We start from the raw sequence: 27220 nt of genomic DNA, 5'->3' as shown, positions 1-27220 counted from the left end.
GGAGCTGGGAGAGGCCGCAGCAGCCCTATGAGAGCGCCCGAGGCGCGGCACCAGCCCCGCGGGCACTCGGAGCCGGTGGGGGAATGGCGAGGGCGCATCCCCTGCCCAGGGCATCCCCGGTGCCCCGTGCCCGTGCTGGGCATTCCCGGCCGTGCTGGGCATCCCCGGCCCGGGACGCTCCGGTACCCGGTGACCCCGCGCCCGTTCCCCCGCTCCCTCGCAGTCACGGAGCTCCTCTCGCTGCCGCCCTACGCCCGGATCACCACCTCTGTCTGTTTCTCTTTCTCTTCACTGTTGTTCTCCCGCCCTCTCACCCCTCCCCGGCGCTGCTCGGCTCTCCCGGGCCCGTCTCGCGCTGCCGCCGCTCCCTCAGAGACCGCTCGGTGCCCGCGCCTTTCCCGAGGCCAGAGCAGCGCTCGCCGTCCGAGCAGCCTCGGGCAGAACCGCGGCACCCTCGGGAGGCACAGACCCGGAGCCCAGGGACGCTTGGGAGGCACAGACTCGGAGCCGAAGGATGCTCCGCAGGCACAGACCCAGCGCTCAGGGCCCACCGCTCCCCGGGCCCCTGAGGGACAGAGGAGCCCAGACCAGTCGGGCTGGTCCTGGGCGCCGCCATCTTAGCTCAGGGCAGGAAGGGCCGCCATTGGCTGGGTCGGGAGGGCCCCGAGGATCGACCAATCACTGACAGCATTGGCGTGATGGACGTGTGGGGGCGGGACCTGTTAGCGGGGCGGGAGAGACCATCTACGGGCGGTGCCGGGGGCGCTGGGGGGAGCCCCGCTCCGGGCCCGGGCGAGCCCATAGCGCTGCCGCGGGGGCGCAGGCCGATGCTGAGGGCGGCTCGGGCTCGGGCCGCGCTGGCAGCGCCACAGCCGGGCCTGGCCGGGGGAACCCCGAGTCCCGTCCCAGCGCACCCTGCCACGGGCGGGGACACCGGCCGCACTCCGGGGTGCCCTCAGCCCCTCCAGCCCCGCACTGGGGATCACGAAGGCGATCCCCGGCAGGGACCCGCCTGCGGCTGGGATCGCAGCTCGCTGGTAAAGCGGCAGCCGAGCATTTGCTGGAGCTGGTGCAGACACCGCAGCAGGGCTTGCAGGAATCTCCTGCTCCTGCTGCGCCGCGGCTGCCCGAGGTCCCTCAGCCCCAATCCCAGCTTCCATCAATCTTGTCTGTTGTGCTCATCAGCCAGGAAGCGAGTTTGCCCTGCAGGTGATGTCCCGCTGCCTCCGTCCCCGCAGCAGGAGGAGCTGCGGGAGCAGTTCCGTGAGGGATGACCATGTGCAGCAATGAGATGTGAAACTGCAGCAGACAGGACCCAGGATGACCATGTGCAGCAATCAGATGTGAAACTGCAGCAGACAGGACCCAGGAACTGACTGGGATTCCTTCTCCAGAATAAACACGGACTCGGGGTAGATTTCCCTGAATTGTGGTTTAATTTCATTATCTACTGCTGCTACATCTGTACAACATTGTACAAAATGTAATCTCAAGAACATTCCAGCCCCACAGCTGTTTGGCTCTGCTCTCTCCTGTCTCGAAGTACCCTTGGTGCTCTCTCTGGCTGTCACACCCTCCCACAGCCACCAGAACATTTTGCTGTCCAGGCCCAGTGCTGGGAGCCCCTGGCCATGGCAGGAGGACCCTGGGAGTCCCTCGGATTTCTGGTCACACAGGAAGGATTTTTCACCTCTTTTGCTCGAGGCAAAGGCTCCCAGCAGTGCCATGACCAGGGGCAGTTGGGATGCACAGGTGGTGCTGGGGGTGATTCAGGACTGGCACGGCCTTTGTACAGCACATGCTGAGGGTTTGGGGAGTTGCTCTGCTCACATGCTGGTTGTAGACTGTGAGTCCTTCCCACCACTGCCTTTGCACTGGGAGCTTTACCTGCCCCATGAAGGATGGTTTGAGATTTCATCTCATGCTCAGACAAAATGAGCAGGCAGATATCTTTTAAACTTAGGGGTTAGGGAAGATAATCTACTTAGCAGCTACTGGTAGTAGAACATATGCAGAGCTGCTTTTGCCAGATTTGGGAAACCTGCAGAGAATCACATGGAATCCAAAGTGACTGTGTTAGCTTGAAAAAGCATATGTGAAAGGACCAGAGATCCCTGATGTCCAGAAAGGTCCTTGTTGTGGGGGAGTGCTGTGGCAGGATGGTCTCTCCCCCCACCTGTGTTCTCCACTGAAAGTTTCAATTTGGCCAATTATTTTTCCTCTCATCTTCTGTGTTCCTGAAGCTTCTAAGCTGTGTTTTAAAGGTCTCATAGAAAGCCTGATTATTAAAAAAAACATACAGTGCTCTTAAAGCTTTTTTCCCCCAGTATTGATGGCAATGCAGCATCATGTTCAACATGCAATCACTGGATCTGAAAACAACACCCTCAGACTGTGAAGAACATCTGGCAATAAATGCACAGCCTTCATATGGACGAGTCCTCACCAAAACCTTCTTATCCTTGGAGCCAGGCAGGGATGTTCTCAGCAGGGCCACGCTACAGGGAGGAGTCTGAAAGTGAGAGTGAGAGAGAAGCAGCTCAGGGTTGTAGTGAGGAAGATCAGAAATAGTCTGAAAAGCTCCCTGGGAGGGGGAGCTGAAATATTACAGGGCCTAAAACTCTGCAAGAGGGTGACAGGGGTTTAACTGACCCATTTTGCCACTCCTGTAATCCCAGCAAGGTATTTTGCATTTAAAGAAAAATATTTGACTCCAAGTAAAGGATATTTCCCTGGGTACGGTCACCAACAATACTTATCCCTAAGTATATCCAAGAGTCTATCCCTAGCCAATCCCACTGCCCTTCCAACCACATGAGGATCCCAATGCCTCTGACCATGTCACTCTTTTCTCCCTTTGTGTTGGTTTTGGCCAAACATCAGCTGCTCCCTCAATGCTCCCCTCACCTGGCACATTTGCCAGGGTCTTTATTCTGCAGCTCCTGCACTCGAGAAGAATCCTTGATATTATCCTACCTAATGATGATGGGATTGTTCCTTCTAAAAAATTTGTTCAAGCTCAGCCAAAACCTCTGGGTCATGTAGAAATCAAGTGGTCTTTCCCTTTTTATTTCTGCTTCTGTTTAGTACTTGATCACAAGTATCATGATCAGGAATTCAGTTAAACAGCCCAGATGTCCCATTGCTTTGTCAGCAGGTGGAGCTGGCTGGGGACCATTTCTGAGGCCCTGGGCAGCAGTGACACCCCTGGATCTGCCAGGGAAGCAGCCCTGCAGTTACCTTTGATGGCAAGGAAGGCTTTGCTGAAGGCACGGCCCACTTCATTGCTGGCTTCCACCATGTACTCCCCCTCGTCCTGCTTGGTGACCCCCAGCACCACCAGCGAGCACACGCCGAAGTCGTTGGTGCAGAAGTAGTTGGGATCTCTGGAGAGGTCTCTGCTGTCCTTGTACCAAGTGACTTTTGGTGGGGGATGGCCTCCAACAGCACAGCTCATGTGGCACTCGCTGCCTGTCACCACCACGTGGCACTTTAGTGGCACCAGGAACCTCGGGGGCTGGTTCTGGTTAACTCCCCTGTATTTCTGTGCTTTCACTTGAAATTCAGCTGTGAAATATAAAGCACCAAGCACACACTCAGATACTGCTCCCAGCACTGCAGGGTTTGCAGGGGTTTGTTTGTGCAGTGTCTGGAATTCTGCAAATTACCAGAGATCTCATGCACCTATGGATTGTAACCTCTGCTGCTCCTCAGAACTACACAACATTTAACTTCAAAGTCAGAAACTTTGGTTTCTACAATACTAAAGCCTCAGATTTTGCTGGGAATTCATTTTGGGGCAAATTGTATGTCATAATGGCTGGGAATGAAGGGCCTGTCTGCATAATGCCCCTGCAGAAAGGACAAACCTTCCCTGCCCAGCTGGAATTCCTCAGGGCATCTCTGTGCATTCCTGTTCTGGGCCACTGAATATTCCCAGGAGGAGAGATCCATTTGAGGGTGGGGTGTTAGAAGCAATGAAAGGAACAAAACACAACACAGAGAAATACTTGAAAATGTTTTACCCTTTTTTTTCCAGATCCTCCAGGGCTGCACAGTCTCTGATGGATCACTGGCTCCCAGGTCATTTTTTGCCACAACCCTGAAGTAATAATCCCTGCCTGGGACCACCCTGGTGAAGGTGAACTTGTTGTTGTAGATCAGGTCCCCCAGCACATGCCACAGGCCCTTCTGGGATTCCCGTTTCAGGACAGTGTAGTACAGGTTCTTCTCCCACTGCTCAGAGGCTGAGGGCTCCCAGGTCACTGTCACTGTGTTGGGGACATTCTCCTCCAGCCGGATGGCTCCAGGGGGCTGAGGGACATCTGCCAGGGAGGGCACACAATGTCACAGCTGTAGGGACAGTGGCACAGAACCCTAAAATCCTGGAGTCTGTTGCACGTGTAGGGCTCAGTGACCATGCTGGTGACTGGAAGGGACAAAATGCCATTCCTTCTGCAGGCACACAGCTGCATTTGCTATGGACTGAGCTGCTGCTGCTGCACAACATCTGCACTGGCTGAGAGGAGGGTGGTACAGCTCAGCTGCTTCTCCTCCTGGGGTCACAGCTGGGAGAGCCGTGCTCAGTGTCCTACAGCCTGTGCTGATCACCATCATTCACAGGACAGTTTTAGTCAGTGGATTGCTCTGTCCTGCAGATAAGTGAGATCCTAAAGTGCCTAGACAATCTCATAGAAAACTGTACCCTGGTTCTCCCTGTGCCTGCACAGACAAACTGCAGCAGAGCTCCTGCTGCTAAACTCAGCTTGTGGCCTTCTGCCTACTCACAGTAAATCATGGAATCCCAGACTGGTTTGGGTGGGAAGGGACCTAAAAGCCCATCCAGTCCCACCCCCTGCCATGGGCAGGGACACCTTCCACTATCCTGGGTTGCTCCAAGCCCAGTCCAGCCTGGCCTTGAACACTTGCAAGGATCCAGGGGCAGCCACAGCTGCTCTGGGAAACCTGTACCACCCTCACAGGGAGGAGTTCCTTCCCAATATCCCATCTAACCCTGCCCACTGGCAGTGAAAAGCCATTCCCCCTTGTCCTGTCCCTCCAGGCTTTTGTCCCAAGTCCCTCTCCAGCTCCCTTGGAGCCCCTTTAGGCACTGGAAGGGGCTCTGGGCTCTCCCTGGAGCCTTCTCTTCTCCAGGTGAACATGCCCAGCTCTCCCAGCCTGGCTCCAGAGCAGAGGGGCTCCAGCTCTCTGAGCATCTCCGTGGCCTTCCCTGGAATTGCTCCAGCAGCTCAACATCCTTCCTTTGCTGGGGGCCCCCAGGGCTGGGGCAGCTCTGCAGGTGGGGTGCCACCTGAGGGGGCAAGGGGCAGCATCCTCCCCTCCCCTGCTGCCCATGCTGGGGATCAGCCCAGGGCATGCCCAGCTCTCACCCACCAGCAGCCCCAAGTCCTTCTCCAGGGCTGCTCTCAGTCCCTTCATGCCCAGCCTGGACAGGCTGGGAGTTGCTGGTACATTTGCTCGGATGACAGTGAGTTACCTGTAATTTGAACCTGGAAGCTGAAGGTTTCCTTTTTGCCCAGCCCATCCCCAAGCTCCACAGTGTAGGTGCCGCTGTCGCCGAGCTCGGCTGCCCTGAGCAGCAGCTGGCTGCTTCCCTCCTCGGTACTCACGGCGGCGCGGCCGGGCAGGGGGAGCCCGTCCTTTAACCACGTCACCACCGGCTCGGGAGATCCCTGCAAACAACAACCACTCACAGCCACTTCTTTCACCTCCAGACTGTATCTTGTATCTTTAGCTTCATTATCTTACCCCAAACATGCACCTCCTCAACATAGTAATGTTTAGAAGTACAGATCCACAATGGATCTGAGAGCCCTGATCTGTTCTACAGTTTCTTTACAAATTGTTTTTCCTTTTTGTCCTTTAAGGATGTAATTGCAGTAAAGTGTTCAGAACTGTGTCAAACAAGCTATGCCAGATCAAGGACAGATAACTTCAGGAGACAGTATTTTCTGCTTTTAAAAAAAGATCTGTTAGTTTTGGAAAGAAAAAACATCCTTTAAGTCTTTATTTCCATTGTGCCATCTTTGGTCTCTTCTCCCAGAGGAGAAAGGCCAGCAAATACACACACAGTTCATCACCCTCCTCTGGTGTCCCAGACTTTAGAGGATCATGGAATCATTTATGTCTGGAAAAGACCTCCAAGAACATCGAGTCAAACCCATGCACCATCCCCACCTTAAAAGCTCTTTTACAGTTTTTACACAAAAGATGTTCCTTGGACACCTCCAAGGATGGGGACTCCAAACCTCCCTGGGCAGCCCCTTCCAAAGCCTGGCCACACTTCCCATGAGGAAAAGCCTGTGTTGTTCCAAGCTCACTCCAAAGCACTGAGATTTCTCTCAGTGCCTGCCAAGTTCTCAAGTGCTGCTGCTTGGTGAGACAAGCCCAGTGAAGGTGCTGCTGGAAATGGTGCCCCAAGGCCTCCTGAGGGAGTCACAGGGAAATCTCTGATTTGGGCTGTCTGACAGAGCAGGACCAGATGATGATAACATTGATAAGGCTAGGTGGACAGCACTAAGCCTTGTCTGCAGAGGTTAAGGAATGATCACAATGTCATAAAACACCACTGCCAAGACTGACTGCTCGATTCTGGCTTATGTTTTCCTCACCCTGAAAGTCTACACAGCACAGGCAGGCCAAATTATTTGCCCAGTGACTTATAAACAAAATTCCATGACATAAAAACAGTGGCTCAGTTTTCCTGCCTGCTATAAAACCAGGCAGGGAATTCCTCCAAAGCCCTGAATACCCACCTCAAAGGGAATCTTCACCCGGATGGGATCCCCTGCTTTTATAAGCAGGAAGCTTTTCACCGTGTCATCTATCAGGAACCTGGGAGAGACTGAAAGAGACAAAGATTGCTCCCAGAAGGTGGATGTTGGTGCAGTCACTGGTAACAATTGCAGTGTTCCACCCCCTGGTGCCTCTCCCAGCTGAATGAGGCTGCTGAGGGACTCACAGTGGGAAAAAGCTCCCTGGTTCAGTTCCAGAGTGAACACCTCTCAAATTTCATTACTACTTATTTATCACCATGACTAAACAAGGGAAAATGATGTAAAAATACATTCACAACAATCTTTGTATTCATGTGATGTCTCAGTTACAGAGAAATTGGCTCTTTGCCACACTTTATCCCATCACAGGGATCATCTTTTGTGTTTAAATGGTGTCTGAAAAAAGGAAATTCCAATGGACACTTATAAAATATATATGCAGTACAGAGGACAGAACATCCACAGGAAAGCTGGCAGAGTTTATCTAAAATAGTATTTTTTAGTATTTAAAATATTTTCTTTTCTCTTTTCAACAATATACTACACCAGTTAGTATTTATCTAAGCATACCAAATACGGTAATGCTAAATTGCATTTAGTGTTTCCAGTGTACAACTGAACACCTGCTTTAGATGGATTTATTTGATTTTATTTATTTTAGGTTTTTTATTGATAAATGGAGTCTCCAGGCATATGCCAAAGAAGACATTTTCACTTAGGATCCAAGTTAAGGAAGATGAACCCCTCAGAGAATTATCTCTTAAATCTGTAATTCTGCAATGTTCCCAAAGAGCAGGGAAAAAACAGCTACAGATTGTAAATAAAGATGGAAAACTGAAAATGGTGAAAACTTTCAAACTAAACAATTAAAAAGTAAAATAAAGTATCCAAAACATAATTTAAAAATGTGATTTAGGAGAACAAAATAAAATTTTTAATTTCAGAAGATTGTCTAAAAATGGAGTGGAAACTCTATTTTTCCCTTGGAAGAGTGCAAGCAGGGGTAAGGCACATACAGGTTCTGTCTGGTGACTGTGGTGTGGCCCTGCACAGAGGGCAGAATGTAAGTACAAGGAGAAAATGGAGTTCTGAGGGTTGTTTTATCCAAAGGAGTCTCTAAATGAGCTGAGCACTGTGCACTGCCTATGTGGTATCAGTTAATATTGAGACTGCCCTGCTGAGGTGAGCAGAGAACCCCGAGGTGAGCAGGAGCAGCGCTGCCCTGTGCGAGGCTGGGCCTGGGGGCAGCTGCTGCCGGTGTGCCACAGCCCGGCCTCTCCTGCTCCCGGAGAGTGCCCCGTACCGGGACAGAGCTACAGGAGAGTGCCCCGTACCGGGACAGAGCTACAGGAGAGTGCCCCGTACCGGGACAGAGCTACAGGAGAGTGCCCCGTACCGGGACAGAGCCCCGGGGAGAGTGCCCCGTACCGGGACAGAGCTACAGGGAGAGTGCCCCGTACCGGGACAGAGCCGGGGAGAGTGCCCCGTACCGGGACAGAGCTACAGGAGAGTGCCCCGTACCCGGGACAGAGCTACAGGAGAGTGCCCCGTACCGGGACAGAGCTACAGGAGAGTGCCCCGTACCGGGACAGAGCTACAGGAGAGTGCCCCGCACCGGGACAGAGCTACAGGAGAGTGCCCCGTACCGGGACAGAGCCGGGGAGAGTGCCCCGTACCGGGACAGAGCTACAGGAGAGTGCCCCGTACCGGGACAGAGCCGGGGAGAGTGCCCCGTACCGGGACAGAGCTACAGGAGAGTGCCCCGTACCCGGGACAGAGCTACAGGAGAGTGCCCCGTACCGGGACAGAGCCGGGGAGAGTGCCCCGCACCGGGACAGAGCTACAGGAGAGTGCCCCGTACCGGGACAGAGCCGGGGAGAGTGCCCCGTACCGGGACAGAGCTACAGGAGAGTGCCCCGTACCGGGACAGAGCTACAGGAGAGTGCCCCGTACCCGGGACAGAGCTACAGGGAGAGTGCCCCGCACCGGGACAGAGCTACAGGAGAGTGCCCCGTACCGGGACAGAGCCGGGGAGAGTGCCCCGTACCGGTACAGAGCTACAGGAGAGTGCCCCGCTCCCGGGACAGAGCTACAGGAGAGTGCCCCGTACCCGGGACAGAGCTACAGGAGAGTGCCCCGTACCCGGGAGAGAGCTACAGGAGAGTGCCCCGTACCGGGACAGAGCCCCGGGGAGAGTGCCCCGTACCGGGACAGAGCTACAGGAGAGTGCCCCGTACCCGGGACAGAGCTACAGGAGAGTACCCCGTTCCCGGGACAGAGCCGGGGAGAGTGCCCCGCACCGGGACAGAGCTACAGGAGAGTGCCCCGTACCGGGACAGAGCCGGGGAGAGTGCCCCGCACCGGGACAGAGCTACAGGGAGAGTGCCCCGTACCGGGACAGAGCTACAGGGAGAGTGCCCCGTACCGGGACAGAGCTACAGGAGAGTGCCCCGTACCGGGACAGAGCTACAGGAGAGTGCCCCGTACCGGGACAGAGCTACAGGGAGAGTGCCCCGTACCCAGGACAGAGCCCCGGGGAGAGTGCCCCGTACCGGGACAGAGCTACAGGGAGAGTGCCCCGTTCCCGGGACAGAGCTACAGGAGAGTGCCCCGTTCCCGGGACAGAGCTACAGGAGAGTGCCCCGTTCCCGGGACAGAGCTACAGGAGAGTGCCCCGTACCGGGACAGAGCTACAGGAGAGTGCCCCGCTCCCGGGACAGAGCTACAGGAGAGTGCCCCGTACCGGGACAGAGCCGGGGAGAGTGCCCCGTACCGGGACAGAGCTACAGGGAGAGTGCCCCGTTCCCGGGACAGAGCTACAGGGAGAGTGCCCCGCACCGGGACAGAGCTACAGGAGAGTGCCCCGTACCGGGACAGAGCTACAGGGAGAGTGCCCCGTACCGGGACAGAGCCCCGGGGAGAGTGCCCCGTTCCCGGGACAGAGCTACAGGAGAGTGCCCCGTTCCCGGGACAGAGCTACAGGGAGAGTGCCCCGTTCCCGGGACAGAGCTACAGGGAGAGTGCCCCGTACCGGGACAGAGCTACAGGAGAGTGCCCCGTACCGGGACAGAGCTACAGGAGAGTGCTCCATTCCCGGGACAGAGCTACAGGAGAGTGCCCCGTACCCGGGACAGAGCCCCGGGGAGAGTGCCCCGTACCGGGACAGAGCTACAGGAGAGTGCCCCGTACCCGGGACAGAGCTACAGGAGAGTGCCCCGTACCCGGGACAGAGCTACAGGGAGAGTGCCCCGTACCGGGACAGAGCTACAGGAGAGTGCCCCGTACCCGGGACAGAGCTACAGGAGAGTGCCCCGTACCCGGGACAGAGCCCCGGGGAGAGTGCCCCGTACCCGGGACAGAGCTACAGGAGAGTGCCCCGTTCCCGGGACAGAGCTACAGGAGAGTGCCCCGTACCGGGACAGAGCTACAGGAGAGTGCCCCGTACCGGGACAGAGCTACAGGAGAGTGCCCCGTACCGGGACAGAGCTACAGGAGAGTGCCCCGCTCCCGGGACAGAGCTACAGGAGAGTGCCCCGTACCGGGACAGAGCCGGGGAGAGTGCCCCGTACCCGGGACAGAGCTACAGGAGAGTGCCCCGTACCCGGGACAGAGCCCCGGGGAGAGTGCCCCGTTCCCGGGACAGAGCTACAGGAGAGTGCCCCGTACCCGGGACAGAGCCCCGGGGAGAGTGCCCCGTACCCGGGACAGAGCTACAGGGAGAGTGCCCCGTTCCCGGGACAGAGCTACAGGAGAGTGCCCCGTACCGGGACAGAGCCGGGGAGAGTGCCCCGTACCCGGGACAGAGCTACAGGAGAGTGCCCCGTACCCGGGACAGAGCCCCGGGGAGAGTGCCCCGTTCCCGGGACAGAGCTACAGGAGAGTGACCCGCTCCCGGGACAGAGCTACAGGAGAGTGCCCCGTACCGGGACAGAGCCCCGGGGAGAGTGCCCCGTACCGGGACAGAGCTGGGGAGAGTGCCCCGTACCGGGACAGAGCTACAGGAGAGTGCCCCGTACCGGGACAGAGCCCCGGGCCCCTGACTCACCCAGGGCAGCAGCGGCAGCTCCAGCACACGCCTCCAGCTCCGTGGCCTCCCCGGGGCTGCCGTCGCCGAGGGCCCTGACGCGCAGGAACACCTTCTCCCTGGCCTGCAGGCCCTGCACCCTGCACGAGGTGCTCCCGGCAGGGAGGGTGAAGCACTTGGTCCAGCTGAGGCTGTTACAGGGCCTCATCTCCACCTCGTAGCCTTTCACATCATTCCCATCTTGTACTTCAGGTTTGTTCCATGTCAGGGTGACACTGGTGCTGTCACTGCTGCTCACTTTAAGGTCCTGCACTTGTCCTGGAGATTCTGGATGAAGAAATTTTATTTAAACTATTTTTTCTAGGATTTCTCTTCCCTCTTCAGTCACTGCCTGAGATTGCCAACATTCTTGCAGTGCACTGGATTTCCACCGTGCTGTGTTGCCCCACATTCCAGTTTTTCAGAGCTGGATCTGGGTCCTTGCTCCTACCAGCCCCGCAGTAAATCCACAACATCCCAAAACACTCTGGCCCCTCCTGAGTGTTCCTCTACACTGCACATTTCCCCCCACTGGGGTCTGCCAAATCTTGACTTGGACATCCTACAGGAAATCCTTCCATTCCTTCCTCCAGCTGATTCTTAGCCATGAAACATTCCCCAATTACTGATCGTTGTCTCCACACACTTTTACAGAGGATTTAAGAACATCTCTCCATGAATACCCTGAAAGCAGAGCACAGGGCAGGGCAGGGCACTTACTGGTGGGGTCCCGGGCAAAGGCAGGCTCTGAGGGGTCACTGGGCTGTCCTGTGCCAGCAGCATTGACAGCTGCCACACGGAACTCATACTGCACACCCTTCTTGAGGCCCGTCACCTTCAGTTTCTTGTCTGCAGAGAGGAGAGAGGAGAGAGGAGAGAGGTGTTGCCTCAGGGGAGCTGTTCCCCATCAGGAAAGGTGGCACAACAAAGCTGTGCCTTACTTCAGGCAGAATTATGGACAGAAAAAGTCTCAGGAGCCATAAAAGCTGTCACTGATTCCCCTGCCATTCCCTAGCCAAGTGCATGTGATCTTCTGGGATGTGTTCATTGTATTCCTTTCAAAATCAAACAGCCCTTGAATCACAGAATCATTTAGTTGGTAAAGACCTCCAAGGTCACCCATCACCACCTTGATGTGAAAGGTGTAAGATCCTAAGCAGCTCCTAAACCCAGCTGACATTTTTGCCATTTCAAATCCACTGGGCTGTTCCAGGAGTCAGAACACCCACCTTTGACAGGCACATTGGTGACTGGCAGCCAGGTCACAGTGCCCTTCTTGCGTTTCTGAACAATGTATCCCATAATTTGGGAAGTGCCGGTTTTACAGGGAGCTTTCCAGGATATGGTGATGGTGTCCCTGCTGGCACTGATGATCTCAGGGCGATCTGGGGCACCAGGGGAACCTATAAAGAGACAATGGCTTCATTATTGGCAGGTATGTTTTTATGGCAAGATAAAATGGTGCTGCGTGGAATTTCTTCTTCCAGATTCTCCCAGGTATTCCTATGGATGTGCTTTGAAAACCTGGCTGAGACCTGAAGCTGTGGATCCTGTTCCCCACACAAACTGGATCCAGCATAGACACTGTTCCTTAGTTTGGATTTCACAAAAGACCTGCTGTCATCAGGACTGACAATTCCTCTGCCAGTGGGGTGTGTCATTCCTACATATGAACAATCAGCATCATTCTTGCTTACAACAACAGGAACTGGTAACAAAACGGATTTTCTTTGCCCTCTGCTAAAGTGTCCAAGGTACAGAATCATGGGAATGAGAATGGAGAAAGAAGATAATTAGAACTGAACATTGCTCTCTCTAGTACTGCATTTGTGCTCATGGCAAACCTGTTCTAGTATTTAAACTTCTTGAAGGACAAAACCAATATTCAGTTGTTTGGAGATTGGGGGAGTGGAGTGCTCATGCTGAGAGGGGCTGCACATATAAGTTCTTTTGTCTGTGGAATTAGAAAAGGCCTCACATGTTCCCTTTGCAGCCACACTGAGAAAAATTTCCTTTGATCTTGATGTGTTTTGCATTTCCCCCATGAAACTTCCTTTCCAATCCAAAATAGAGAATGACCAAGGAATAATTACATCTCACTCAGCATCAGCAGAGCCTACAACAAACTGCTGCTCTTGCTGGGCAACCTCCACAGCTTTGTGTGGAGACTGAAGTTGAGATCTGTAGCAACATCCACAATGCAGTGAGTTCCCTCTGATGTCAGCTTTGATAATGAATTTACCAATTTGAATTATGAATTATGAGTTCTCCTCACCTTTACCAGCAGCCTTCACTTCCCCTGACTCCAGTGCATCGCTTACTCCCTCGGCATTCGTGGCCCTCACCCTGAAGTAGTAGCTCATCTCTTCCTCCACTTTGTTTGTGGTGAAGCTGGTGCAGCTCCTGGGGGTTTCTCCCAAAGTCTCCCAGTCGTTCCTGCCCACCTGCTGCCTCTCCACGAGGTACCTTTGCACTGGTTTGCCCCCATCGTCCTTTGGGGGCTTCCACTGGATCGTGATGTTGTTGGCGGAGCTTTCGACAATTTTGATGGGTCCTGCTGGAGGCTGTGGCTTGTCTGGAAAGATGAACAGACACACAGCTGGCTCCAGACCCAGACCTGCTCCTGGGTTTGGAGCAGACACTATCCCTTGCTCACCAGCAGGGAGACTGTTCTGATGAAATGCAGGCACAGTTGTAGGATGAGGGCTGGACATGTGAATTGCCTCTTCCAAACTTGACCTCTTCTAACTTTTGATGGAGAAGATGGAAAGCCATGCCCTTGCTCTCCCCGAGTCAATAGTTCTCATAAGCATTGCACCAGTTCAGCTTGCTAATACAGGCAAAACATCATTTCTGGTCTCCCAAAGGAGACATTTATGGGAGGGCTGAATTGGACCTTGATATCCTATTTCAGATTTGCATGTTGGTTACAGTCACATCTCCCACAGTGTCTGAACACCCAAAACTCAGCTGCTGAGGCCATGAAACACCAAACTAGGTTTGTTTTCCCTTGTACTAAAGGGCATGAAGCATGTTCAGCAATCTTTCCTTGTACCCTGATTTTGGGGCAATATACAGAGTCTTGTTCCCTTCTAAATACCCAGTCACTCCAAACAAGGTTGTCACCATGTCAATGGATTCCCTGCCTAAGCTTTACAGTGAAAGCCACAGTGAATGTTATAGGATCTTACCTATCACCATGAGCTTTAGGTTGATCTCCAGGACACCACTGTCATTCTTGAGCCTGACTTTGTAATCCCCACAGTCCCTCCTGTCGCAGCTGGAGATGGACAGCGTGGTGCAGGTATCTGTCTTGTCCACACGGATCCTGGAGTCATCCCCCAGCTCCATCCTGTCCTTCAGCCACGCCGCCCTGATGGGGCCCCGACCCTCGAATGGGATCCGCAGCTTCACCCCCTCCCCGGCCTTGGCCACTGTGGGGACACTGGTCAAGTTCTTGAGGAGAACTTTGTCCACCTGGGGAGGATCTAAGCAGGTGATACAAGGTCATTAAAAACCACAATTCAAGGAGGATAAGGTTCACCTTGGAGAGAGGGGATCCCCTCATGGTGCTGCCAGCAATGCTTAGAAGCTCACAACACTTGGATCTGAACCTTTAGTTGTGCTTTGCTACAGGATAATTATCACAAAATTTTGTGGTATCCCACTGTCCTTTCACTAGAGAAAATTTCTCCTAGGCAACACACTAAACACAAGAATGAAGAGTCTGCCCTGGTAAAGTGTTTTGTGCACCCCAGAAATATTTGAATTGCTGGCAGAAGGGTCCTTAGTTAAATTTGCAAATGCAAAATGAACCAACCTGTACAAAAAACATTTCTAATTTATTTTGTAATTCTTTATAATAAATTTATCTCAATAACCAATAACATGTCTCTGAGTAAATATATTACATTTAAAGCCCATTTCATGCTGCCTTGGTGGTTTGAGTAGACTCACCTTCAACAAAAATTGAAGCTTCAGTTTTTACATCTCCACCTTCAAACCTGTATTTCCCAGCATGAATATCTTCAGCCTTGTTGATGATCAGTTTGTGGACAAGACCTTTCTTTTCAAAGACGACTCCATCCATGCTTGTTAACTACAAAGTAAAGGATAGAGACCTATCCTTTTTAAAAAAAAAGTAAACATGCAATCCAAACTAAAACTGGACAGACTACAATTTGAAATGCAGTTGAAAAGATTTAGGAATGTCATGCATATTTAATGACAATATTCTGGTATTCTGTTGCCCAGAGAAGCTGTGGCTGCCCCATGCCTGGAAGTGTCCAAGGCCAGGTTGGACAAAGCTTGGGTCTAGTGGAAGGTATGTCTGCCCAGGGCAGGGGTGGGACTGGATGATCTGTAAGGTCCCTTCCAACCCAAACCACTCTGAGATTCTGGGAACCCTTCCAGGGCCCCAGTCAGACTGCAGGTGACTGTCGGGGGAAGGACACCTTGACACCACCCTTAGGAAGTAGAGCCAGAGAGCAGAGCATTGCTACCCAAAGCCAACAGCAAGCTCAAGGAACCCACCTTTAGGCCATCCTTAAACCAGGTTCCTGTCACATTGTCCCTGCTGACAGTGCAGGACAGCTCAGCCGGCTCCCCCTTCAGCACTCGCATGGTCGCCAGCTGCTTGTTGAGGTAACAGCGCGGGACTGAACAGCACAAAGGAAGGGAAAGAAGCTAAGTCTGTGCTACAGAGAGACACCTAGAGCTGAAAATGCATGTGCACGTGAGATGAAAAGAGCTTAAAAAAAAAAGGTCCTCTGGTCAGGAGAGGCTTTTGTGCCACCTTGCTGTGGGCCAGCTGGATACACCCAGTGCCTTGAGGACCATCCCAACATCCATCTCATGGACAATGGATTCACCACAAATCACATTTTCCAGCTGTGGATTTGCTAGTTTATGTCTATGCTAATTATCTTGGCTCCCTCTACAGCCAGTGGAAAAAAACAGGCTGCTCCAGGGTGTGAATACACTGCTTCAACCTCCTCTTCCTCTGCACTGACCACACATGGGCTGCCCAACACATCCCCTAAACAGCCCCAGGCACACTGTTCTCCACCCTTGTATTCCTCTTTCTCTTACCAAGTTCTCTCCATTACCATCACGATTTCCTCTCTAATATATACCCCACACTTCCTCCTGAACCCCAGTTTTGATGATTTTACTTCCTTGTTTATATTTATGGTTTAGCAATGATAATTCCTAACTTGTGAACCATCCCATTAGGTCAATATTCCTCTCCAATTATACACCTGATATTTCACATTCCTACAATTTTCACATCATCATCTTGTTGGTGGAGCCACAGGTTTTACTCAAATGACTGCAAACACATTACTCCCCTCTTACTCTATGCAACACCTTATTATTCCTGATGTTACAAGAGAAAAGAGCTCTTTACATTATATAATCCCATATATGCAGGCACAGAATTGTTCCCAGAACTTAGAAAACACAGTTCTTTACAGTAAGTATATGAAAAATAAAGTGAAAGCTTCATTTTGAATGGGAACAGTATCAAAGAAACATGATGATATTCCTTGAAATCTTATAGGAACTGGTATGTTTGTGAACTGGTCTGTTCCATGATATGTGAAACACAAATGAAGAGATGAGACCTGGTTTAGATCATTTAGACAAAGAAAGTAATTTAGACTTCTAAGGCAGTTTGATCAGAGCACACTGTGTAAGATCAAGCAGCCAGTCAGTGGAAGAATTAGGAATGGATCATGGGACAACCAAATTTCTATACAGTTGTGTTTATCTAAACCATAACATCCAATTTCTTTTCAGGATTAGGGATGTGAGTATCAAAATGCAAAGAGCAGGAGTCACCAGTTAACCACGTACCTTTGAGATCATCCAGGACACTCCGTCTCTTTTGTGCTGTGCTTTCCATCTTGTTCAGGGAATCGTTTGCTTTAAGATCCAGGTCAGGTTCCTGGTTTCTCTGGTTTGCTGAAGGAGGTCCACCAAAAGGACCTGACCCCTGGCCATAACTCAGTGGACCTTGACCAAACCCACCTGAACTACTCCCATCAACAGATCTGTCATGGGATTTACTCCCTGCCTCTCCAAAGGCAGAATAAAGGGAGCCCAACTGTGTGAAATCTCTGCCCTCTCCCCTGGCTCCTCCTGGACCTGACAGGGACCCTCTGTCACCAGCTGAACCTTTGTTCCCTGGCCCTCTGACATCACTGGCAGTGCCCTTTCCAGTTTCACCTCTCAAAGATCTGCCAAGATGTGCATCCAGCACATATTCACCTCCTGGTCCACCAGCAGCTCCCACACCTCCTTTACCACCGACTGAATCCCATCCGTCCCCTCCCAGCCTCCCAACTCCACCTGCACCAGCTGTGGCTACACCTGACCCTCTGTCCTCGCCATAGGGAGACCCTGCACCCCACAGGGCAGAGCCTTCCCTGGAAAAGCCCTCTCCTCCTGCTCCACCTGCATATCCCAGAGCTCTGCTCAGTGTGGCATCCATGCCATGGCCCAATCCCATCGCTTCCTTACCTCCAAGAGGGAAATGAGCAGCTCCTGCCACAGCCCCAGCTGGGAGACCATCCTTTCCATAGGGAGCTCCAACACCCCCTGCACCAGCACCTGCTCCAACTGGGAGACCATCCTTTCCATAGGGACCTCCAACACCCCCTGCACCACCAGCTCCACCAGCACCTGCTCCAACTGGGAGACCATCCTTTCCATAGGGAGCTCCAACACCCCCTGCACCACCAGCTCCACCAGCACCTGCTCCAACTGGGAGACCATCCTTTCCATAGGGACCTCCAACACCCCCTGCACCACCAGCTCCACCAGCACCTGCTCCAACTGGGAGACCATCCTTTCCATAGGGAGCTCCAACACCCCCTGCACCACCAGCTCCACCAGCACCTGCACCAACTGAGAGACCATCCTTTCCATAGGGACCTCCAACACCCCCTGCACCACCAGCTCCACCAGCACCTGCTCCAACTGGGAGACCATCCTTTCCATAGGGAGCTCCAATTCCCCCTGCACCAGCACCGCCATCTCCAACTGGCAGACCATCCTTTCCATAGGGACCCGCAACACCTGCTGCACCACCAACACCAGCACCAGCTCCAGCTAGGAGACCATCCTTTCCATAGGGACCCCCAACTCCCGCAGCACCACCACCACCACTCCCAATTGGCAGACCATCCTTTCCATAGGGAGCTCCAACTTCCCCTTCACCACCAGCCGCACCAACACCAGCTCCAACTGGGAGACCATCCTTTCCATAGGGACCTCCAACACCCCCTGCACCACCAGCTCCACCAGCACCTGCTCCAACTGGGAGACCATCCTTTCCATAGGGAGCTCCAACACCCCCTGCACCACTAACACCAGCACCTGCTCCAGCTGGGAGACCATCCTTCCCATAGGGAGCTCCAGGTCCCCCTGCACCAACACCACCAAAACCATCTCCAACTGGAAGACCATCCTTTCCATAGGGACCCCCAACTCCCCCTGCACCACCAGCCCCACTAGCACCTGCTCCAACTGGCAGACCATCCTTTCCATAGGGAGCTCCAATTCCCCTGGCACTCGCAGAACCAGCGCCACCAACACCTGCTCCAAGTGGCCGACCATCTGGACCATACAAAGCCTCTCCTGCACCAGCTCCACCAGCTCCAACTGGGAGACCATCCTTTCCATAGGGAGATCCAAATCCCCCTGCACCAGCCCCACCAACACTTGCTCCAAGTGGCCGACCATCTGGACCATACAAAGCCTCTCCAAGTGCTCCTACACCAGCTCCACTAGCTCCAGCTGGCAGACCATCCTTCCCATAGGGAGATCCAAATCCCCCTGCACCAACACCACCAAAACCAGCTCCAACTGGGAGACCATCCTTCCCATAGGGAGCTCCAACACCCCCTGCACCACTAACACCAGCACCTGCTCCAAGTGGGAGACCATCCTTTCCATAGGGACCCCCAACTCCCCCTGCACCACCAGCCCCACTAGCACCTGCTCCAACTGGCAGACCATCCTTTCCATAGGGAGCTCCAATTCCCCTGGCGCTTGCAGAAACAGCACCACCAACGCTTGCTCCAAGTGGCTGACCATCTGGACCGTACAAAGCCTCTCCAAGTCCTCCTACACCAGCTCCACTAGCTCCAGCTGGAAGACCATCCTTCCCATAGGGAGCTCCAGGTCCCCCTGCACCAACACCACCAAAACCATCTCCAACTGGGAGACCATCCTTCCCATAGGGAGATCCAAATCCCCCTGTACCACCAGATCCACCAACACCAGCTCCAGCTGGCAGACCATCCTTTCCATAGGGAATTCCAAATCCCCCTGCACCAGCACCACCAACACCTGCTCCAAGTGGCCGACCATCTGGACCATACAAAGCCTCTCCTGCACCAGCTCCACTAGCTCCAACTGAGAGACCATCCTTTCCATAGGGAGATCCAAATCCCCCTGCACCAGCTCCACCAACGCCTGCTCCAAGTGGCCGACCATCTGGACCATACAAAGCCTCTCCAAGTCCTCCTACACCAGCTCCACCAGCTCCAACTGGCAGACCATCCTTTCCATAGGGAATTCCAAATCCCCCTGCACCAGCACCACCAACGCCTGCTCCAAGTGGCCGACCATCTGGACCATACAAAGCCTCTCTTACACCAGCTCCAGCTGGCAGGCCATCCTTTCCATAGGGACCCCCAAATCCCCCTGCACCAGCCCCACCAACGCTTGCTCCAAGTGGCCGACCATCTGGACCATACAAAGCCTCTCCAAGTCCTCCTACACCAGCTCCACCAGCTCCAGCTGGCAGACCATCCTTCCCATAGGGAGATCCAAATCCCCCTGTACCACCAGATCCACCAACACCAGCTCCAACTGGCAGACCATCCTTTCCATAGGGAATTCCAAATCCCCCTGCACCAGCACCACCAACACCTGCTCCAAGTGGCCGACCATCTGGACCATACAAAGCCTCTCCAAGTGCTCCTACACCAGCTCCACTAGCTCCAGCTGGAAGACCATCCTTCCCATAGGGAGATCCAACTCCCCCTGCACCAGCCCCACCAGCACCTGCTCCAGCTGGGAGACCATCCTTCCCATAGGGAGATCCAAATCCCCCTGCACCAGCCCCACCAACACCTGCTCCAGCTGGGAGACCATCCTTTCCATAGGGAGCTCCAAATCCTCCTGCACCACCACCAGCACCAACACCTGCTCCAAGTGGCCGACCATCTGGACCATACAAAGCCTCTCCAAATCCTCCTTCACCAGCACCACCAGCCCCAGCTGGGAGACCATCCTTCCCATAGAGAGATCCAAGTCCCCCTGCACTACCAGCCCCACCAGCACCTGCTCCAATTGGAAGACCATCTTTCCCATAGGGAGCTCCAAGTCCCCCTGCACCAACACCACCAAAACCAGCCCCAGCTGGAAGACCACCCTTTCCATAGGGAGACCCAAATCCCCCTGCACCAATTCCAACAGCACCACCAGCACCTGCTCCCAGTGCCTGACCATCTGGACCATACAAAGCCTCCATTTCTCCTCTGGAATTGCCACCTGTACCAGGTGTAGCCCCACCTCCACCTGGAAGCCCTCCTGGCCCATACAATGAGCCAGATCTTCCTGTCTGCCCTAACTGACCACTGACATGAGGTGTCAGGCCATCCTTACCATAGGGAGTCCCTGTTTGTCCCTCTCTGTTTATACCTGCTCCATTCATATCACCCACAGTGGCATCCCCATCCTTGCCATGGTGGGACCTCATTCCTCTTGCCATTCCAGCACTTGCAGCTTTCCCCCCAGCTCCAGTTCCTGGACCAGTCCTGCTGAACAGATCACCCACACTGGCTCCCACTCCAGTTGAATCAGGATCAAGCCCATCTGGCACAGAGCTTCCACCACCCAACCTCCCAGCACCCCCAAATCCAGCTCTGTAACTGGCATCACCTAAATTCCCATCCTTGTCATGCTGAGAGCCCAAACCTTCTCCATCACCCATGTCAATGTCAACAGCACTCAGCAAACCTTCACCTCTGCCATCTACAGAATTCCCTTCACCTGCCCCTCCTCCTGCACCACCAGGACCTGCTCTGCCTGACACAGAGTCCATGCCATGGACAGCTCTTAACCCACTTCTGCCCCCTTTTAGTCCAAAGATGCTGCCATCATTGGCTGCTGAGTCTCCATCTAGACCTGCTCCAGAAAACTGCCCAGACCCCATCTCTCCATTCATGTGGGTTTTGCGTAGCCCTTCTTTTCCCAAAAAAACTTGGCTTCCATCACCAGAATCAAGGGAGTGTCCTTGGCCCCTGCCTTGACTGCTGCCTTGACCTGTTCTGTGCCAGCCACTTTTCTCCCCACCAGAGGATGTGGAGAAGGAAGCACGATCTTCAGCAGCAGCTTGTTCCTGGCGCCGAAGCTTCCTTGCCCTTTCGTTGTCTGCCATTGTTTCTTTCAGCCACTCAGATGTCTCCCTTACAATCTTTTCTCCTTCATCCTGACTCCTCTTTCCTTTGGCATCTGAAGTTGCATTGTTTCATGGCAGCAGATTTACAATATACAGAAAAAGAAGGGAACAAAATAACAGAAAATCAATAGGACATGCACTGCATCAACAACCAAAGAAAATTTGTTACCACTTTTTGAATTTCATTTTAGGACATACAAACACAATACATTTAAATAAATTTAAAATAATTTCAAATCCTGAATTTTTCAATGCCACACTCAGACAATGAAATGTTAGTTAAAAACAATTATTTTTAGTTAAAATACATTGGTTTTTAATGGAAACATGCTCATTATAACAAACAAACAAACCAACCAACCAACCAAAAATAACAGAAAAAGGGACTTCCAGCATGGCAGATCTGATTTAGAGGGGCTGAGATTGTATGTGGGATTCATTCATTCCATCTGCCTTCACCCTCCAGATATGGAGGAGTTACAGAATATTCCATGCACAGAAGAGCCATCAGTTCCCACCCTGGAACTGGGATTTCACTGCTCTGGAGGCAGCTTGCACATCTGGATAATGGCTGGTTTAGGGATGCCCAACCTGAGGACTAAAGGTTTCAGATATGTGAATAGCTTTGGATTAATCTGAAATTCAGGCTGTTCTGAGAGCAGGTCACTCACTGCTTTGGTTTCCAGGTCAGATATAATTTATCAGAGCTCACAGCTCACTGAAATCCATGGGAAGTTTCTTTGTTTCAGAAACCTACATTGCTTTGGAGAGGCCTTTGTGAGAGAGATCCCTCCTGCTGCTGCAGGAGGATCCCAAAGGAAACCAGAGTCAAAGAGAACCAAAGGAACCACCCTTCATAAGCAAACAAATATAAGCCAGGTGACTGTCAATGTGCCTGCACTGTGTTCCCACCTTCCCAGCTTCCTCTGAGCTCCTTCCAGCATGTTTAACTCTAACTGGGAATGAAAAATATTATCTAACAAGAAGAATGGCATTGATAGTGTAGAACTGAGAGTATCAAAAGCTCCCTGAGCCCCTGCCTGCTGCACTGTGATCCCTGGGATAGCTTCCTCAAAAACATGTGGGGAGATAGGGAGCATTTTTCCAATAACTGATGAAGAATGTGCTACTTCATCAAAGCTGTAGAGCAAACAAGCCAATAGGATTTGTCAGGACTAATTAAAAGGGGAAAAGTTGGTCTCATATGAAGAGGAAAGAGGGTGTAACCAGCCATTCATTTTTCCAAACAAGATTTAGAGTAATGGAATCACAAAATGGTTTGGATGGGAAGGGACCTTAAGACTCATCCCATTCCATCTCCTACCATAGGCAGAGACACCTTCCACTATCCCAGGCTGCTCCAAGCTCCATCCAGCCTGGCCTCAGACACTTCCAGGGATGGAGCAACCACAACCTCTCTGGCACCCTGTGCCAGGGCCTGCCCACCCTCACAGCCAAGAATTCTTTCTCAATATCCCATCTAACCCTGTCCTCTGGCGGTGGGAAGCCATTCCCCCTTGTCCTGTCCCTCCATCCCTTTGTTCCAAAGTCCCTCTGCAGTTCTCCTGAATCCCCTTTAGGCCCTGGGAAGGGCTCCAAGGTCTCCCTGGACTCTCATCTTCTCCACACTGAACACCCCCAGTTTTTTCAGCCATGATTTCGGAATTAGAGGCTCAGCAATTCATTTTCCAGCAGAGCAACATCTCCCTGAGCCATCAGGCAGTGAGAAGAATGCTTTGTGCCAACACACCACAGGAACAACCCACTGCCAAGCACTCACACTCCACGAGGAGCCAGGCGCTGGAGGAGCCCTGTCCCGCGTCGAGCGTGTACAGGCCGCTGTCCGAGGGCCCCACGTTCCTCACAGTCAGCTTGTGGGTCAGGCCATCAGGTGTCACAGAGATCTGGTGCTTGTCACTGGCCTGGAGGGGGTGGCTTTTGTGCAGCCACAGGGGCTGGTGGCAGGGCGTGCACAGCACACACTGGAACTCGGCGTCCCCGGCCTCGGCACAGCGCACGTCGGAGAGCGGCTGCCGGAACCGCACCGGGATGGCTGCAGGGGAAACCGAGAGCTATGGGAAGGAAACAGCTTCTGTGCTCCCAGGGAAACTGTTACAGCTGAAGGAGGAAGGAACAGGAAGTTGTGGTGCCTCTGAGCAAAAGGAAAAACTCAGATGTGCTTCTGTGCCCAATTCTGCAGAAAAGCAGAAAAGTAGATTTTTGTCTTTATTATCTTCTGAGACATTTGTACCTCACAGCACCGATGTGTTGCCAGTCTGCAGTCATTGATGTGTTCCTGCAGTACAATACTTGGATTGAATTTGTTATTATTCTGAGCTCACAGAAGCAAACTGTAATGTGGGGTAGTTAAGGCGTGTGTTCACTGTCACCCACTGCCACACTGGTACTCGAGGTTAGGCCTGCTCCCTGGGACTGCAAATGCAGCACCTAAAGCATTTAGTCACCCTCCTGCTCCTTTTCACCTGTGCCAGACAAGGAGCCCTTACTGGGCAGCACAAAACCAATCCTCGGTGGTGGTCCGGAGTTACTGAGCTTTGCACTTGCTCCTAGACACATTTTTCCAGCAAAAAAATAAACTTTTGTCACAGTTGCACACCAAAACCATCAAACTAAATTCATACCTTGAGCATCCAGTTCGGTTGAGAAGACAGGGACGTCCTCCACCCTGACCTGGTACACCCCTGCGTCCTCGGGCTGCACATCGTTGACAGTGAAGTAGTACCTCCTGCCGACCCTGCGCAGGCAGTGCTTCCTGTACTCATCCCCTGTCCCGTAGCGGAGCCGCTCGCCGTCCTGGCCAGGGGAGGGCAGGGAGGGAAGGAATGTCCTCACAAAGGCTCAGCCAGTGCCAGGCATTTCAAACACATCAGGACAGGTTGGCGCTACAACCCCCTTGTTGATATGAGTACCCTCACAGTGCATAGGGCTCTTTGCAGTACACAGGCAGTGTCTGGGCAGTGAGTCCTGCACAGAGCAGGGCACCAGGCTCTGAAACTCAGCAAAACAGCACCTCTTGGCTGCCCACATAAGGGTCTGAAGCTTAATTAATACACAGTTCTTGCAGCTACAAAGACAAAGCACTTTCTTTTCTAGATTTCAGCATCCTCACAGCTGGATGAGCAGGAGAGTTCACCACTTTCTGTAGCACACTTGGGTTACATTGTCCAAATTGTGGCTCATCGACTTCATGTCATATATTTGATCCAGAAGATTCATAGTTAGTCTGTCCTCCCCCTCGGGGCATTCTGATTTCCCCTGGATTAAAGCCTCTAACCAAAATTTGACTAAAAATTATCTTTCAGACAAACACACCTAGCACTGAGCACCTGCAGATTCTATCTATGGGACTATGGATCTAGAGGGAATGTTTTACCTCTCTGAGATCTTCTTCCACAGAGGGAGTTATAGTGCAATAACACACTTGAGAAAGTGAATAAAATTTATATGAAACTGCACAATTTCTGTGGCCTGAAAGACACTGTTGGGGTGATGGTCTTAAACTGAAGGAGGGTCAGGTTAGATATAAGAAAGTGGGTGGGGAGGCCCTGGCACAGAGTGCCCAGAGCAGCTGTGGCTGCCCCATCCCTGGAAGTGTCCAAGGCCAGGTTGGATAGGGCATGGAGCAACCTGGGCCAGTGGAAGGTGACCCTGTCCATGGCAAGAGGTGGAATGTTTTAAGGTCCCTTGACCTTTAAAAGGTCCCTTCCAACTCAACTGTTCTATGAATCTCCTGAAGACACAAGGATGTCAGTAACTGACTGCATGCTCTGTACTTGGATCTACAAATCCACAGGGATATCCACCACCAAAGGTCACCCCACACCCACACTTCTCCCTAACCAAGCAGGGAACTGCAAAAGACAGACAACCTTAAGGCATTTATGTACTCTCAGCCACTGCCTAGCAGATGAAGCCTTTTCTGTAGAACACTTGAGGGGCTGCTCTGAGCTGCTGCTGCCTAACTCATCCCCCTCACCTTGAGCAGGTAAACGTTGTTGTTGCTGTTTTTCAGCTCCATCTCCAGGCTGAACGTAGCATTTCCCTCCTTGTTGACTTTGATGTGTTCAAAGTTTTTGAGACTGTGAATTAACTGCAAAGAAATATTGAAGAACCTAGTAAATGGTAAAGCTGCCATGACAAAAGTTCTTAAGCTGTTGAATTAATGTGAAATCTACTTTAAAGACCTATCTCTAACATTATGTAGTAGAAGTATGTGTAAGTCACAGTTCTGGTACAGTGACTTGCAATGTCTGTAAGTTGCCACAGTTTCCTCCTGTGTATAAATTATTTTTTATGTGCTGCGTCCTGGTCACTCCCACACTGCCCATCCAGGTCTCTACATGCCCCTGTATGTGAAGGCCAATTTTTACTTTTGGACATATAATTTTTAATTTGGCATCCAAATTCTCATCATAGACAACTGAATTACCCTGTGGTCACTATCTCCTAAAATCTGTGAACTGAGCTTCAAAAACTTCATTAGCATTTTCACCTGCATGAGTAAAGAAGTGGAACTTCTTTAAAATATTGTCATAAATCACTGTCATACAACAAAATTTTCATCTCCAAAGCAATTCAGGAAAATATAGCCTGTTTTCAGAAGCTGCAATTTCTTAAAAATGAGTGGTTTCAGTTTATTTACCTTGTCTTGTTCACTCTCTGTTTCTTTCCTCATCTCCTGCAGCTTCCTCAGCATCCCACGGAAGTCAGCAATTCCATATTTTATACAGATTTTCTCATAATCTCTCCTATCTGCATGCAGCAGCAGCTGCCACACAGCTTCTTTGTCCAGGGGCTTTGGTTTTGGTACTGCAGCCCTGAGAACCAGGGGGGAACCATTCAGACGTTTTCATAGACAACAAGATGTCCTATTTTTCTATCCCTAATTCTCTTTCATCTCTCTTCATCATTCCTGTAGTTCATTTGGCCCTGTAGGTGCAGGCAGAAAAGACTGGGACTCTTCCAGAGCAGGTTTTCTGCATCTGTACTACAAATTAAATAGTGCCAGAGAACAGCTTCCACCCTGCTGAATTATCACCAGAGGGTCTGGCACAGTTTGGCCCAGGCCAGGTAACTGCCTAGCACAGCTCAGGACTCTGCACAGAGATCATTATCAGCAGGCAATCCTTAGAGCTTCCCACCTGGGATGGGAAGGATTCTGCCCTGTGCACCTGGCAGTGCAGCTGGGCTGGCAGCCAGAGCCAGCAGTGCATGAAGAGTTGTCCTTTGGACAGGAAGCCACTCGTGAGCTAAACACAAGGAATCAGAGAAACAGCCTCCCTTCAGAACCTCGTGGTGCAGAGGAAGTACCCCGCAAAATGAGGCTGGAATCTTGTGTTTATCTCAGTCCAGCTGGCAGTGTCAAGCTGTTGTGGCCTGTCTCTCCACAGGGAGTCTCACCACAACTTTGGACACAAGAAGTGTTGCCCTGAAGGTCTCTGGAGCTGTCCCCTAGCACTGAGAAACATCCAGAAGTGGGAGCATGGCCCTCACTCCAGAGCCTTACCTCTTCCTCAGCATCTTCCTGGAGTCCAGGAGTGTCTTCTTGAGCTCTGTTACAAGAGTGGGGGAAGCAACAGTCACATAGCCAGCACTGTGAAATACATCTCCCCAAAGAAGATATGCAGAATAGCCACTGACAACAGGTCATTCTGCTGGGGTCTCTGGTGGTTTTTTTCACATTTTACCAAAAAACTGTCATGAAACTTAGTTAGTTCTCACTGCCATTCTCATCCTTTGAGTGCCAGTGAAGTTCATCTTTCCCTAAAGGGCTTCCCTCTAGACACCGACTCTTTTCAGCCATGTTAACAAGTTTGATGTTAAACACAAGATGTGTTTAACATCCCCAAATCCCTTTTTCCT

General features: G+C 52.3%; 1 protein-coding gene across 1 annotated transcript in view; it reads right to left on the bottom strand.

Moving 5' to 3' along the window:
* Positions 1 to 1715: 1715 nt before the first annotated feature.
* The window catches only part of IGFN1 (immunoglobulin like and fibronectin type III domain containing 1), a 41304-nt gene continuing 15799 nt past the window's right edge, over positions 1716 to 27220 (bottom strand). The window contains exons 8-25 of the mRNA XM_036398573.2: positions 26865 to 26910; positions 26001 to 26175; positions 25335 to 25448; positions 23980 to 24151; positions 23118 to 23390; positions 16720 to 21390; positions 15394 to 15518; positions 14818 to 14959; positions 14052 to 14348; positions 13136 to 13435; positions 12090 to 12263; positions 11581 to 11709; positions 10843 to 11148; positions 6777 to 6865; positions 5498 to 5693; positions 4026 to 4325; positions 3241 to 3567; positions 1716 to 2512 (exon numbers count right to left, since the gene is read on the bottom strand). Of these exons, the coding sequence (XP_036254466.1) occupies positions 2499 to 2512; positions 3241 to 3567; positions 4026 to 4325; positions 5498 to 5693; positions 6777 to 6865; positions 10843 to 11148; positions 11581 to 11709; positions 12090 to 12263; positions 13136 to 13435; positions 14052 to 14348; positions 14818 to 14959; positions 15394 to 15518; positions 16720 to 21390; positions 23118 to 23390; positions 23980 to 24151; positions 25335 to 25448; positions 26001 to 26175; positions 26865 to 26910 (7850 nt within the window). The 3' untranslated portion in view covers positions 1716 to 2498. The remainder of the gene's footprint in view (positions 2513 to 3240; positions 3568 to 4025; positions 4326 to 5497; positions 5694 to 6776; positions 6866 to 10842; positions 11149 to 11580; positions 11710 to 12089; positions 12264 to 13135; positions 13436 to 14051; positions 14349 to 14817; positions 14960 to 15393; positions 15519 to 16719; positions 21391 to 23117; positions 23391 to 23979; positions 24152 to 25334; positions 25449 to 26000; positions 26176 to 26864; positions 26911 to 27220) is intronic.

The sequence above is a fragment of the Molothrus ater genome, chromosome 25 (assembly GCF_012460135.2).
Source record: "Molothrus ater isolate BHLD 08-10-18 breed brown headed cowbird chromosome 25, BPBGC_Mater_1.1, whole genome shotgun sequence".
In the NCBI taxonomy this organism is placed as follows: Eukaryota; Metazoa; Chordata; class Aves; order Passeriformes; family Icteridae; genus Molothrus; species Molothrus ater.
The sequence above is the reverse complement of the archived record's forward strand: the minus strand, read 5'-3'. Positions and strand labels throughout refer to the sequence as shown.